The sequence below is a fragment of the Myotis nattereri genome, assembly GCF_964212035.1.
Source record: "Myotis nattereri genome assembly, chromosome: 4".
Lineage (NCBI taxonomy): Eukaryota > Metazoa > Chordata > Mammalia > Chiroptera > Vespertilionidae > Myotis > Myotis nattereri.
This window is the reverse complement of record NC_138079.1, coordinates 76,633,262-76,649,425: the sequence shown is the minus strand read 5'-3', so window position 1 is coordinate 76,649,425 and position 16,164 is coordinate 76,633,262. Positions and strand designations below refer to the sequence as shown.

Genomic DNA, 16,164 nt, shown 5'->3' with positions numbered 1-16,164 from the left:
CATATAAGCTAAGTCATACAATATTTGTCCTTTTGTGTCTGGCTTATTCACTTAGCATAAAATTCCTCCATGTTGTAACATGTATCAGACATTTTATGTCTGAATATTGCATTGCATGCATATACTGCATTTATTTATTTATTTATTCATCAGTTGATGGACATTTGTATGCGAAGGAACCGCTGAGCTAAAGCCAGCCCAGTTGATGGACATTTGTATAAATATTTCTCTTTTCCGAATCCAGTGCGGCTAGAGAGCGGTCCGGTTCCTGAGTAGGAGCAATGGGGGGGGGGGGGGGGATTGAGTAAATGAAAGAGACAGACACAAATACAGTAGGGAAAGCTGGGATTGGGTGGGACCACTGTCCTCTGATGAAGAGACAGGGACCCAGGGCCGATACAGCACGTTTATTTTATACAGCAAAAACCAGGAAGTTTTACTAAAGCCCAAGACAAAGGAGATTATGTGCATTCTTGTGTCTTCTTTGTAATCGTCACTTCTAGGTGGGCCCGGATAATTGTGTTTGTTCCTGGTGCTTGGCTGGATTTGATAAGGAAACCCACCCCCTGGCGCCTGAGCTGAAGGTCAAGCTGACAACACACCTGCCTCTGGCAAGGTGAGTTTCCGGAGGTGGCTCTGCCAACGCCACTGGATTCAGCTGACAATAATTACAAGAAATGCTCATGTGCCTTCCTGGGCGCTCTCTACACATTTGAATTGTTTCCCCCTTTTGGCTATTTGTGCATGTGCTGGCATGAACAAATATTGGTGTACAAATATCTGTTAACGTACTTGCTTTCAGTTATTTGGGGCATATACCCAGAAGTGGAATTGCTGGGTCATAAGGTAATGTTTAACTACCTTATGTTTAATAGTTTGAGAAACAATTCCTGTCTTCCACAGGGATACACTGGTTTGTATATGGTCAGTTTTATGTTGTTATAGCATGTGAATCAACTTGCTATAAGAAATTGAGATTTGGTTACATTCAATCAATACAGAAGGCACATCTCCACCAAAATTGTACTATGCATCATAGAGTTGTCTGCCAAACACTTCTAATTACCATATTGATTAGTTACCAGTGTCCAGAGCCTTGGGGGGAGGGGAATGGCAGAAAGAAGCATTTTGGGGCAGTCAGAAAAGTTGCTAAAATAATTCCACATCCTGCAGCTCTATTTCAGTCTGGTTCACTTGACTTTGAGTATTGGAGAGGGTGAATAATAAAGATGGGGAGTGAGCAGGACAGATAGGTAGAGGAGCATGCTGATGTTAGATGGTAGGGTTGGGTCAGTCTGCTTTTTCTGTTACTGAACAGGGGGCCTGACCCTGACCAGGTCTGCCTAGGGCCAGCTGGTAGTGTGTGGGTTCTTGACTTTGTGCAAGAAAAATTTCACAACATGAGTCCAGATGATCATGAGGGCACGCTTATTAATGCTGGGGACAGTGAAACAATGAAACAACAGAGCCCAGGTGGGGCTGCCTTAGCTCACTGGGAAGTCAGAAAAAGGGAGCCTTGGAGACACGTTCAAGGGGATTAGCCTGGGACAAGCTACTGCTACCCATTGCTCCCCTGGTTGCAAGTGTTGTGGGGTCTCTTGGAGTTTAGGAGATGCACACCTATAAGGAAAGAAGAGGGGGGAGGGAAAGGGGAGGGGAAAGTGAAGAGGATGGTGCAGGTGTGCTCCCTAGAGGGAGAGAACCCCCTGGGTACTTTGTCTTGAGGCATCTCTCTCTCTCTCTCTCTCTCCTCTCTCTCTCTCTCTCTCTCTCTCTCTCTCTCTCTCTCTCTCTCTCATTCTCTCTCATTTTAGAGGAGTTCTCAGGGGAGGGTTTCAGCAGAATATTCATCAGTTTTCTAAATGTGCTCTTTCAGGGCTGTGGTCTCCACTGATTGGTCAGTTCCAGGGCAAGAGGCTGGTCCTGGCATCGCCCACCCAGTTTTGCTGCTTTTCTGGGCCTGGAGCTGAAACACACCTGAGGCCTAGATGTTATCTCTAGGGAGGTGACCTCGTATATGTGCTGTAAATTTTTCTGCCAGTTTGTTCAGCCGCCTGTCCCAGTTTCCCTATTGCAATTGTCCTGGCTCACTGGCCTGTCTTGTTTCTTAGCTATTTGGTATGAAATGAATTTCAACAAGACAGTTTTCCTTGCTCCCCCACTTGATCTCAGATATTCTGAGCCAATTTCCGACCTGAAGCTTTTATAATGTATAAAGTATGCAGTTGACTTATAGCCTTTAAACTGAACCTGTAGGTGAACTCTAAATGTACCATGGACTTAAACATTTATGAACGGGCGAGCGAGATTGAAACACTTTATCACTTTATTCTTTCATCAAATCAGCCGCCTCCTGGAGCCATGGGAAATCACCGTGCTCTGGTATCTGGAGAGAGGGGAATGCAGAGGCATATCTGTAATTTTTATCTCGGGAGGGCCTTTCTTCCAGACAGCTCCGCGGTCCTCCCCATGGCAAAGCCTTTCGCTGTGATTCAGAAACAGAGAGTCTTCCAGGGGGCCAGCGTAGATCCCACACATTTCTGCATGCTAAGAGAAAAAAACAAAACTGCCGTCTGTGACCCTGAACGTCACTTTATGGGATTAAGATGGAAGCTGCCCCATAGTTTTTCTCACTGTCCCTGTCGAGAAGGACGGTCTAGTGGACAGAGCAACAGCCCTTTTTCAAAAGCAGTGCCCTCTCGCCCGTGCCCCGAGCACCAGCAAGACGTGTGCACTGCACACTAGAGAGACCTGGAGTCCGCGGTCGCACTTTAACGTCCCTATTCACATGACCTTACAAGTCACTCACCCCTGTGAGGCTCGGTTTCCTCAAATATAAAATAGAAATTATGAAAGATTCTTGGAGTTTTGAGTGAAATATTATATGTGAGTGAAAAAAACTTTTGCCAACTACTAAGGATATTAAATAGAAAGCATGTTGCTGCACGGTGGCTGGATAAATAACAGCTACGTGAGGGTACTGTCAGGTGTACATCAGTTTCTGATTCTCCGACACGGCCGAACAGCACCCTGGCCTGGCCTTGAGATGCAGCCCCATCTCTGCCGTGCTGTGTTTCATTTCTATGTTGTTAGTTATGTCCTCGCCCACAGGAAAGACGGTGAAAGTGAGTAGAGGGAGGGAAAGCACAGCAGGCACTGACTCCGTGCACACTCACTCCATTTAATTCTCTTTTGACTTTCACTTTTACTCTGGAAGGTGGGATGTGCTGTACACCAGCCACTAATTGTATTTTAAAATTGTTAGGAACATTGTCAACTAAACTGTAAAAGTGAAATAGCTATAAGAAATTATGTTGAGTTATAATGAGTAAGTTCAAGAATAAAAAAATGCTTTGGTGCACTCAAAACAGTTCTTTATTACTTACTTCAACTCAAAGTTTACACCCTGTACTTCTATTCTAGTAAATGAAATAGATGAAATAAGTACTCATATTGTCACCATGCTAACGCTATTAAGGACATTGGAAATGTGACTTGATAAGCCACTAAATTACATGAATATTAAGAGTGTAGAAAATCTTAATAACCATGTAAATTTAATATGTACTAGTAAGTCTGTTATTTGAGTCTTTTTGTTGTTGTTAATCCTTACCCAAGGATATTTTTTTCCATTAATTTTGAGAGAGAGAGAGAGAGAGAGAGAGAGAAACATAGATGTGAGAGAGACACATCCATTGGTTGCCTTTCACATGCACCTGGATCAGGGTAGAGATCAAACCTGCAACCCAAATCTGTACCCTTGACTGGCAATCGAACCCTCAGCCCTTTGGTGCCTGGGCCAATGCTCTAACCACTGAGACACCGTCCCAGGGCTGTTATTTGAGTCTTTATTTCATTAGTTTTATCTTTGTTATCAAAATCTCTCATAAAATACTTATTCAATAATCACTTCAGAGCAAATGGTCGCTTTATTTATTACATTGTATTTGTGTATTTTATAAGAAAATAATTTAGCCATATTTTTAGGATATATATTTTTTATATCATAATAGTCTTTTTTTCCAAATACTTTAAAAAAAATTTTTAATATATTTTTATTGATTCTAGAGAGGAAGGGAGAGGAAGAGATAGAAACATCAGTGATGAGAAAGAATCATTGATTGCTGCCTCCTGCACACCCTGCACCAGGGATCGAGCCCAAAAGCCAGGCATGTGCCCTGACCGGGAATCAAACCCATAACCTCTTGGTTCATGGGTTGATGCTCAACCATTGAGCCACACCTGTCGGGCTATTATAGTCCTTTTTTTTTTTTTATAATGTCATCTCTATCTGGGCAAAGTATATTCTTCTTCAACATTAATTGCTTATCTATTAGAAATTTGCAAATTAGTGATATACATTTCTTTCTAGGAATCCTAACTTGAAATCTCCTCTTGTAGTCTGATTATTACAATATATTCCATTCTCCTTTAAAGAAACAACTTACCTTTTCACAAGTGAATGGTCAGTCTGAATTTGGAAAATGTTTTGAAACTACTGACTGAATAGGAGCATGGAATGGGTAACAAGTCTTATCTGTAAATCTAGCCAAACTGTTCCCATCGCTCTCAACCTAAATATGCAGCACAACTTTAAAAATACATGCTCTGTACTGTAGCTTTAATATTAATGGGCCCTATTTCTGATGAGCTTCTTAACAACTGCAAGTGGCACTGTGTGGGGAAAAGGGTAGACAGAGAGTTCTGAAATCTTTTGGTGTATTTACTTTTAGGATTGTAATTGGCTATTTGACAATATATTGATATAAACTTTTGCTTGCAAGTTTATGTGTGAGTGCATCAAATGTTTTTGTCAGAGGATAGAACGGTGTTTGCCAGGGCCTGAGAGGAGCTTAGAAATGAGGAGAAACAGGTGGAAGGAGACAAACTTTCAGTAATAAGAAGAATAAGTTCTGAGGACCCAATGTTCAGTGTGATGACCATGGTGAATAGCATGGCATTGTGTACTGGAAAGATGCTGAGAGTAGATCTTTAGCATTCTCACCAAAACAAGAGTTAACTATGTGAGGTGCTGGATGGATGTGTTAATTACATTATCTTGGTAATCATTACACAGTCTATATCAAATCCTCACATTGTACATTTTAAATATATACAATTATATTTGTCCATTATTTCTCAACTAGAGGCCCAGTGCATGAAATTTGTGCATTGGGAGGGTCCCTTAGCCCAGCCTGTAACCTCTTGCAGTCTGGGACCCCTCAGGGGGTATCCGCCTGCCGTTCCCCTGGGGAGCAGGCCTAAGCCGGCAGGCAGACATCCCACTTGCAGTCTGGGACCCCTAACTCCTTACCGCCCACCTGCTCACTGCTCCTTACCACTCGGCTTACTGCTCCTTAGTGCTGCCACACCAGCCATGAGCCTGGCTTCTGGCTGAGCGGCACTCCCCCTGTGGGAGCACACTGACCACCAGGGGAAAGCTCCTGCATTGAGCATCTGCCCCCTGGTGGTCAGTGCACATCATGCGACTGGTCATTCTGGTTGTTCTGCCGTTAACAGTCACTTAGGCTTTTATTATATAGACTAGAGGCCCGGTGCACAAAAATTTGTGCACTGGGGAGGGGGTCCCTCACCCCAGCCTGTGCCCATTTGCAGTCCAGGACCCCTTGGGGGATGTCCTGTCGACTTAGGCACACTCCCCGGGGGATCAGGCCTAAGCTTGCAGTCAGACATCCTTCTGGCAGCCAGGGAGCCCTCAGGGGATGTCCGACTAAAGGCTTAGGCCCCCAAGGAATCAGGTCTAAATCGTTAGTTGGACATTCTTAGTACTGCCACAGAGGTGGGAGAGGCTCCTGCCACCACCTCTGCGCTGGCCAGCCATGAGCCAGCTTCTGGCTGAGTGGCACTCCCCATATGAAAGTGCACTGACCACCAGGGGGCAGCTCCTGCATTGAGCATCTGCCCCCTGGTGGCCAGGGAGCATCATAGCAACCGGCCATTCTGTTGTTCAATCAATTTGCATATTAGCCTTTTATTATTATTATATAGGATGTCCCTATTTCCCCCCTTTTGCCCTCTCTACCCAGCTCTTGCCCCCCACTTCTCTCTGGCCATCACCATACTGTTGTCTGTGTCCATGGGTTGTGCATATATTTTCTTTGGCTAATCCCTTCTTTTAATTCACTTCTTTAAATTTTTATTTTTAGATAAGCGCTTATAACTGCACTATTATATATTTTCTATAATATCATTTAGAATTAAGATATTTTTTAATTGAACCCTTGTAAATTTTAGCATAATTTAATAAATTATGCTAGAAGCAATTAGGAGATTTTTCATGTAATGCAGATACATTTCAATTAATATTTTATTAATTTTTAATTTTTTAATATTTTAATTTGAAATAATCTCATACATGTAAAAAAACTATAAAATATACAGCATATTATATGTACCCTTCACCCAATTTCTTAGGTGTTAATAATTTAAACATAACCATTATACAACTAACAACATTTTGAATATATTTTTCTTATAATCTCTTTAATGTTACTTAATCCATTTACTTTGTTTTTGTTAATCTTCACCCAGGGATATTTTTCCATTGAATTTTAGAGAGAGTGAAGGGAAAGGGAGAGACACATCGATTGGTTGCCTCCTGCACATGCTCTGATAGGGACTGGGTGTCAAGCCAGCAACTGAGGTACATGCTCTTGACTAGAATCGAACCTGGGACCCTTCAGTCCACAGGCTAATGCTCTATCCACTGAGCAAAACAGGCTGCAGCTTAAATCATTTACTTTTAATCTAAATGTTTCTTTATATTTAAAGTGGGTTTTGTTTTTGATTCACCCTCATAATCTGTCTTTTAATTGGTGCATTTATGCCACTGACTTTCAGAGTGCTTACTGATAGAGTTACTGCCATATCAGGCGGCTTCTGGGCTTCTGGGGCCGGCCTGCAGCCCGGAATCAGATCTAATCACAGGCGGCAGGCAAGCGGCTTCTGGGGTCGCACACGGGGGCCTGGATGGTGGCTCGTGCTGGTGGCTTGGGCTGGCGGCTCGCACTGTCCCGCCCTGCCTGCAGTATGCAAATTAGCCGCCATCTCTGTTGGCAGTTAATTTGCATATCATGCTGATTAGCCAATGGGGCGTAGCGAAGGTACAGTCAATTACCATGTTTGTCTATTATTAGATAGGATAAAGCTGGAAAAATACAAAATAAATTTTAAAATAGCTATTGTATAATTAGTCTGTCTATTCATTATATTAAATAGCATAGGGTTTTTTATTATGAATATTTATAGAAAAATACCTTCAGATTCACATTCCTGAATTTCATGCTTTCTTTCCAAGGCATGACGTAACGTCTAGGGATGAGCCCTTGCTTTAATGAAAACCGAGGCAAATGAATATCACTACACCTGAAGATTGGGAAGGGGAGGAGAAAAGATATCTTGTGAGTTAGATACAATCATTTTGGCATCACTCTGGGGAATGGAGGCAGTTGTGCCTGGTCCATGATCCTTGGACGAAGGCAGCTGCAGGACAGAGAGCTGTGCCATTTTTTGAGGCTCACCTGATAGATAACCAGCCCATTAAATCCCTAAGTATCACCAAGACCAAGAGTCAGGGCCAGTATCTGTACATCCTTCACAATTTGCTCACCATGTTCATTTTAACCTGATTTTCAGGGAGAAAACAGAGTACCATGATTCACCTCAGGCCTACCCATTGCCTGAAGGAATCTCTAGCCAGTCACAAAAAGCAGTCACTAATTCAGCTTCTGAATTTAGTACATGCTCTACACTCAGGTCAGACTTTCTTTTCCTGCACACACATTGCTTTCCTCTGGAACATAAAGCTTTCCATGTAGATGCCAGGGGGAGTACAAAACTATTGTCCTCATTTGTATAGTTCCCAGATTGAAGAAACAAGCAAACAAACAAACAACCTAAACTCCCAAACCCTTAAGTACTTACTTTTTAGCAGCAGGCTTATCTGAATTCTCATCAGAACAGTTGTTGGCCAGTTTAGGTAATACCGGACAAGTGTCTTTTCCTAAAGCCATCACTGCTGGTAGTGATGGGAATTCTCATCTAGCACCTCACCACACCATTACTCTAATTATGATGACATCGCAGCCTCAGATGTAACAATGTTCTGCTAACTTCATGGCAACCCATTATCACTGGATTAAAAGTGCAGATCTGGTGGTCATTACCAAGGCTTTTAGAATGCAGTTTCTCACTTGCCGTGGACATGACCACAAAACATTTCCCCAGTAGGTTTTTTTCTGCTATGTTGGTAGCATAGCATTCAGCCTACTTGGGAACATTTTACTAACCTAGATTTACATTGCTAGGTCACAGTCCACTATAGATATGACACAAGCTATGGGAGATTTCTGTAATAGTCAATTTGATGACAGCCATTTTAGATGTCTGGGGCTTGATGTCCTTTGTATAGCCAAGTCCTTCTCAGTTACCATACAGTTTGTGATCATGATAATCTCTATTCCTATTAAATAGGACTGACTGAAATGACATCAGGATTGAGCAAAAAAGGGAATAAGATGATTAAGACTCAAACTCAGGAGGAACTAAGGCAGGGGAAGAACTCAGAACATGTGAAATTCCTTAAATAAAAGTTTATTAACTTTAAAAAAAAAAGTGCAGATCTGGGAGCCATTTTCAGTGGGTTGTGGTTTTTGTTTTTTTTTAACCCCCCCATTTTTTTTTCTTAGAGAAAAAAAATTTTATTCTAAAAATAGATCTTGGTAACAATGAAATGGCAAAAACTGGTCATTACAATAAAAAGGAAAAAAGTAAGATGAATTTGCTTTAAATTTGTTTTTCTGAAAAATTCAAAATTATCGCTGTAATATACTGCCAACTCTCATTTATCTATATTTGAATTATTCATTTTATGGATTATCCAAGGAAATTTTAAAATCATTGATTGGATTCTGCCTAATATTTAATCTTTACCAGAGGATATGTTTTATTTAATTGACTTGAGAGAGAGAGAAAAGGGGAGGGATTGAGAGAGAAAAACATCAATCAATTGCCTCCTATACTCGCCCTCCTGGGAATCAAACCTTTGACCCTTCAGTGCACAGAATGATACCCCAACCAACTGAGCCACACCAGCCAGGGCTGCCTAATATTTAGATGTACATCTGGACTGCTTTTATCTCCAAGTAAATACATTCTCAAGGAATGCAAACAAAATTGAACATATGCTTAAGTAAACATAATTAGGAAGATAAATGTATGCTTAGGAAATGCCCTCCAAAGCAAAATATTGATTTGAATCACTGTTTCCCTCAATTTTTGCACATAACCCCAAATGCCTTACTATGTTACAGTCAATAAAGCTGGAAACTAATAAATTATATGACTTATAAGATTCAGAGAAAAGATAACTAAATTATTTCAAACCCAAAGCACAGGAAACTTTAAAGGCATATAATGACATTTAGTACTTAAAAAGTGGTTTTATATCTTTAAAGGACTAAAGAAACAAGTTCTCAAGAAAATTTCAGGCCCATTTACAAAGTTCTGACTGATTTGAAGTGCTAAAATGTCAAGAAAACAACAAATTTATACATTACTATAAAATGTATTTTAAGTATATTTTGCAGAGCTATGAAAGCAGTAGTTAGGGCTAAGTTAGTAACATACAACTTACCAGTTAGGGCTAAGTTAGTAACATACAACTTACCTATCAGTCCACATCTTTTTTCAAACTAATATGAACACACACGTTTCATAATATTTCCTTTACACTGCGTGTCACATACATCCTGTTATGTCCATATTTTGGATAAATTTTCATCATCCATATTCATCACATCAATCGGCCATAATGCACAGTGAGTAGAAGTGATCTTGATATAAAAATTCTTGATATATGATATTCTCTGTAAACCAAAAGCTGATCACGATTACATTTAATTACATTTAATTCCTATAAATGTAGCTGCATGCTCATTAGAACATCTTTAAAATAATTTTTTAAATTGATTTCAGAAAGGAAGGGGGAGAGAGAGAGAGAGAGAAAGAAACATCAGTGATGAGAGAGAATCATTGATCAGCTGCCTCCTGTACATCCCTTACTAGAGATGGAACCCGCAACCCAGGCATATGCCCTAACTGGGAACCGAACTGTGACCTTGTGGTTCACAGGTCCATGCTCAGCCACTGAGCCACAGCAGCCAGGCTTCATTAGAACATCTTAGCTCATGGTTAGACGATTAGATATCGGTGTGATTTACTTTGGCTAATCTAAGATAAAAATGCTATCTTAGTATTGAGTCTGACTAAATACCACTTTTGTCAAAACTTAAGTTTTGAGTGCTAGAATATAAACTGGAAAACTGAAAACACTCCAAAATATGATGGCTAATATTGGTGTCCCTACAACTGTGCTTTTTCTCTCCATTAACACAGTGTTGTGAAACTGCCTCATCTTCAGCAAAGAATGAAGGGGAGTGGTCTAAAGAATACCCAATAAGGAAGCAGGATGTTTCCTGTATTAAAAATTCCCATCTAGCCGAAACCGGTTTGGCTCAGTGGATAGAGCCTGCGGACTGAAGGGTCCCGGGTTCGATTCCGGTCAAGGGCATGTACCTGGGTTGCGGGCACATCCTCAGTGGGAGATGTGCAGGAGGCAGCTGATCGATGTTTCTCTCTCATCGATGTTTCTGACTCTATCTCTCTCCCTTCCTCTCTGTAAAAAATCAATAAAATATATTAAATAAATAAATAAATAAATAAAATAAAAATTCCCATCTAAAAACTTTATAAGAGCCCTGGCCGATTTGCTCAGTAGTTAGAGCATCAGCCTGCACACTAAAGGTTCGAGGGTTCGATTCCTGGTCAAGGGCACATACCTCGGTTGCAGCCTCCAGCCCCAGCCCAGTAAGGGTGCCTGTGGGGGGCAACCAATTGATGTGCTTCTCTCACATCAGTGTTTTTCTTTTTCTCTCCCTCTCTGTCTTCCCCTTCACCTCCCTTCTACTCTATCTAAAAGCAATGAAAAAAATATCCTTGAGTGAAGATTTAAAAAAAAAAACACTTAATAAGAGCCCTGGCTGGTGTGGCTCAGTTGGTTGCGCATCGTCTCATGCACAAAGTGGTCACCAGTTTGATTCCCTGCGGGGCGAATACCCTGGTTTCGGGCTCCAGGTGGGGGGCATGCAGGAGGGAGCCAATCCATGTTTCACTCTGACATCGATGTTTCTCTCTCCCTCTCCCTTCCTCTCTATCAATAAAAATGTCTTTTAAAAAAACTTCGTAAGAATTTATACCGAAGTACATTGGTGTTCCAGTATAAAAATGCTGTCTCCCAAATCTTTGAGTAAATCTACAGTGCAGGAAAAGGCAGTATTTTCATCTGTAGGTTCCGTAGCTCCAGGGGAGCTCCACAGTCCTTTGGTTGAGAAGCAGATCATTAGCATTTAGTTCTGACTACATAGAGTTCTAGATGTTGTTTTAGAAATTATATAAGGGGCTTTTTAAAAAGTTAGGGGTGGCCCTGGCTGGTTTTGCTCAGTGGATAGCACATCAGCCTGTGGACTGAAGGGTTCCAGGTTCGATTCTGGTCAAGGGCACATGCCTGGGTTGTGGGCTCAGTCCCAGGTGGGGGGCATTCTCATCATTGGTTGTTTCTATCTCTCCTTTTTCCTTTCTCTCTGAAATCAATAAAGATATATTTTAAAAAGAAAAGTTAGGGGTGGTGTTTTTTTTTTTCTAGTCTTCATTTTAAACGTTTTATTGTAGTAAAATATATATTATATAAAATTTTCTATTTTAACTATTTTTAGTTGTACAGTTTTGGGGCATTCGGTATATTTCACATTGTTCTGCAACTATCACTACCATCTGTCTCCAGAATCCTGTTTTCTGTTTTCTTTTGTTAAATCTATGTTTCCCTATTTTTAAAATTTAATTTATTGGAGTGACATTGGTTCACAAAATCAAACAGGTTTAAGTGTGTAACTTAATAACATCTGCACACTGCATCCCGCAACCATCGCCCCATGAGTTAGGTGTGTTTACATGATATTAAACATTTCTAGATATTGAAAGTAGCTCTATAGCTCTTAAAAATATTCAATAAAGCCCAGCTAGTGTGGCTCAGTGGTTGAGAATTGACCTATGAACCAGGAGGTCATGGTTTGATTCCTGGTCAGGGCACATGCCCAGGTTTCAGCCTTGTGCCCCAGTAGGGGGCGTGCAGGAGGCAGCCAATCATAGATTTTCGTCATTGATGTTTCTATCTCTCTCTCCCTATCCCTCCTCTGAAATCAATAAAAATAAAGATATTCACTAAAAGTAGCTGAATATAAAATAAAGCAATTTCCATTAGTGATGATTGTCTCACAGTAGCAAATAATCTTATTTAATACTAACAACTACGTCTTTAAAAATCCAGTTAAACATTGCAATTTGCTGAAATTACAGAGGAAAAAATATAATTATATCAGCTACTATTGAAAGCACAAAAGAAGTTATTAATAAAAATGCAGGCTGTACAGTGGCTTACAGTGCTAAGCCCTGTATTGTTACTGCTTTTATTTGATCTGTGTGTGTGTGTGGGGGGGGGGGTGCATTTTGCTTCTAAACTAATTACTAAGCTTTAAAACATAAAATATTGATGCTTTCTGAAGAGACACTTTAAGCTAAAATTACACTTAAGACTTGGTTGAGCAATAACATTTCTACTGTGTGGCGTTAGTAATGAGGACATTTCCAGCCCTGAGTGGCACTAAGTTCTTTGTGAGAGAGAGCAGTAAAGACAATCAACATTCTGAGTGCTGTGACAAGCTCCTTATTTGAAGGCCCAGATAGCATCGTGCCCTTCCCTGATGATGTCTTCCAATTACTGGCTCTATGTGACCAATGCCACCAGAAAATGGGACAGGACTTGTCTTACTATGTATTTTCTAAAAGCAAATATAATCATTGCATTGACTGTGTGCTCCAAATGTTCATTAGAAATCCAAACCAAACCAAACACCTTTTACTTTTAGTAATCATGAGGAGTCTTTACATATTTATATAATATACTAGAGGCCCAGTGCATGAAATTTGTGCACGGAGGGGAGGACCCTCAGCCTGGACTGCACCCTCTCCAATCTGGGACTCCTCGGACATCCCTCTTGAAATATGGGACTGCTGGCTCCTAACTGCTCTCCCCTGTGGGCCTGATCGTCCCTAACTGTTTTCCCCTGCCAGCCTGATCATCCCTAACTGCTCTCCCCTGCCAACCTGATTGCTCCTAACTGCTCTCCCCTGCTGGCCTGATCATCCCTAACTGCTCTCCCCTGCTGGCCTGATCACCCCCAACCGCTCTGTCTGCCTGCCTGATTGCCCCTAACCACCTCTGCCTCATCCCCCACCACCGTGGCTTTGTCCAGAAGGACATCCGAAAGATGTCTAGTCTATCTGGTCTAATTAGCATATTACCCTTTTATTAGTATAGATTGTACATTATATGTATGGCCTGCTTACACTATTTTATTTTTAAATGTATTTTTATTGATTTCAGAGAGGAAGAGAAAGGAGAGATAGAAACATCAATGGTGAGAGAGAATCATTGATCAGCTGCCTCCTGCATGACCCCTATTGGGGATCAAGCCCACAACCTGGGCATGTGCCCTTAACAGGAATTGAACCCACGACCCTCAGTCCACAAGCCAACACTCTATCCACCGAGCCAAATCAGCTGCAAGCATGTCAAACTTGCAGCCCACAGGCCACATGCCTTATTTATTTGGCCCATGTTAGCCTTTGAGTTTGACATGCTTGGGCTGGGGCCTGGCTTACATTATTTTAAAAGAGAACATTTCTTTAAACTAATAGGTTTACCTCAATACTTCTTATCTTTCTTTTTTCTTGAGAGACGGGGGAGGAGGGGTCAGAGAGAGAAATCAATTTTCTGTTCACTCATCCATGCACTCATTGATTTCTGCAAGTACCCAGACCATGGCCCAAAGCTACCACCCTGTCACATCAGAACGATGCTCCAACAAACTGAGCCAGGGCTAAGTCTTTCCTCTTTCCACTGGTTCTATACTGAATCCTCTTCTTGAATAATACATTTTACATCCAATGTAAAGAACAGAAAAATTCCCAGTGTTAATGCATTACCACCCACAGAGCTACCACTATCAAATTTTGATCCTTTATTTTCTTTAGAATTTATAGTTGCTATGATTGTTACTGATGAAGAAACAGATGTCACCAAACTATTGTGAGTTGTGATCCTTATGTATGTTGACATCTGGAATGTGTTTTGTGAAACACTTGTTACTTTGGGTATAGACTTTAAAGTGGTGGTAGTTGTATTTGTGAGCCTAGTGATGTCATTTTAGATGTTGCTATGGGTTTCAAGGTGGTGATTGTTACTGGGGAAGCTGGAGTTGTAGATGGTTTCACAGTGCTGTTGATTCTGTGTAGGGCTGAAAGGCACATTTGGTTATTTCCTGTTGGTTTAGAAGTGAAGTTTTCAGGAAGTGCCAAGTCTTTCTACTTGAAAATCGCACAGGTTTCCCTGTCCTAGATCACCTAGCAACAGCAGCACACACACCCCCCCACACACAATAATCACAACCCAGCCACCTCGGCTCCAAGTCCCACTGTTCTGGGGGCAGGATGCCAGGATCTCATAGGTACCCAACCAAGGTGTCGATGGCATTAATCAGAGCTGCCCTTCTGCGCATCTGCCCTCCTGCCCTCCAATGACCAAATAGGGTGATGGAGCCCAGCCCAGGAGGCGGGATTTATGCCCCCCCTCCCTTTTTTTTTTTAAATATATTTTTATTGAGTTTTTACAGAGAGGAAAGGAGAGAGGTAGAGAGTTAGAAACATCGATGAGAGAGAAACATCGATCAGCTGCCTCCTGCACACTCCCCACTGGGGATGTGCCCGCAACCAAGGTACATGCCCTTGACCGGAATCGAACCCGGGACCCTTCAGTCCGCAGGCCGACGCTCTATCCACTGAGCCAAACCGGTTTTGGCTATGCCCCTTATTGAGTAAAATGTCATTCTTATCATGAGCAATTTAAAAATGTGACTGTTTGCAGACACTACAAATCTGACATACTAGAACATGTACTGGACTAAACAATTATTATTCACAATCACTTCATAATATTGTCTTTAGCTGGTTTTCCTCTTTATATATTGCACATGGTTGTGTCCCATTTACATTAAACCATTAATTATACATAGAGTGTAAATCAAATTTTCATAAACCCAAACCAATCCAACCCATCTTATCACCGAATATTTGAGTTACACTGTATTTTAGATTACAAAAACTCATTTTAATGAGGAAAGATTACAAGTGAGGATGAGCATCTAAATGACTAGAACAGAGTAGGGGAGGGTTATTATTGTCAACCCTACTGGGCAGCTAGTAGGAAAAATGTTAGTGCAAAATACCGGCTGGTTTATTGTTAACTGAATACATATCTGGCAAGTTTAGACAAGTATCCCTAGATCTGGATACACAGAAAGGTTAAGGGGAATAATAGGCAAAACTTTAGGAACCTTAAAAATTAAAGTATTGGTTTCTATATATTAGGGTGTGATACAAGCAAATTTGTGTGGTTTCCAAATATTAAAGAAACTATTAAAGAAAATTAACGAGGAAGGTGAACAATCCATTTAATGAAGATAAAGTAACCTTTCAGGCATTAATGCCCTTCAAAAACCGTAACTTTCACTAGAAAAATCAGCTTTATATGACTATGTGGGATTTAGATTTGAGTGTCAATTATCTTTCCAACTGTACTGTACCTTTAAAATAACCTCTAAGAAATAATCTCAGAGTCAACATCCAGTTACCGATTTAAAGTATTTTCCTTTCCTTGGTTATAATAATTTTATGAAAGAATATTTGAGATTAAGATAAAGTCACAGGGGCTGGGAGGAAGGAAAAATAAGAGATATCTGTAATACTATCAACTATAAAAACATATTTAAAAGAATAGTCACTTGAATCTCATTAAGGACTGCCAATACTAATTTTATTTTTGCATTCTTTATGAATAAAAAGCAACCAATAACCATTTTCCTTTTCTTTTCCCACTTAGATTCTTAAATCCAACTTCAATGACCATTATTTCAAGAATGACTAAGTTTAAGTACATTGCCTAAAAAGAATAGTTTGTAATCACTTCCTAGA

At 40.7% G+C, this 16,164-nt stretch overlaps 1 protein-coding gene and 1 long non-coding RNA gene across 2 annotated transcripts in view; both read right to left on the bottom strand.

The window, feature by feature from the left end:
- LOC308517611 overlaps positions 1-16,164 on the bottom strand; it is a 775,374-nt gene that overhangs the window by 707,016 nt on the left and 52,194 nt on the right. The window lies entirely within an intron of this gene.
- On the bottom strand, positions 2,338-8,042 carry SPMIP10 (sperm microtubule inner protein 10; the record flags this gene model as incomplete). The annotated part of the gene is made up of 3 exons (XM_081090527.1): positions 7,945-8,042; positions 7,278-7,386; positions 2,338-2,547 (listed from the first exon to the last, which is right to left on the bottom strand). Exons 1-3 carry the CDS (start codon positions 8,031-8,033, stop codon positions 2,338-2,340), a joined length of 408 nt encoding a protein of 135 aa, XP_080946653.1. The 5' UTR covers positions 8,034-8,042.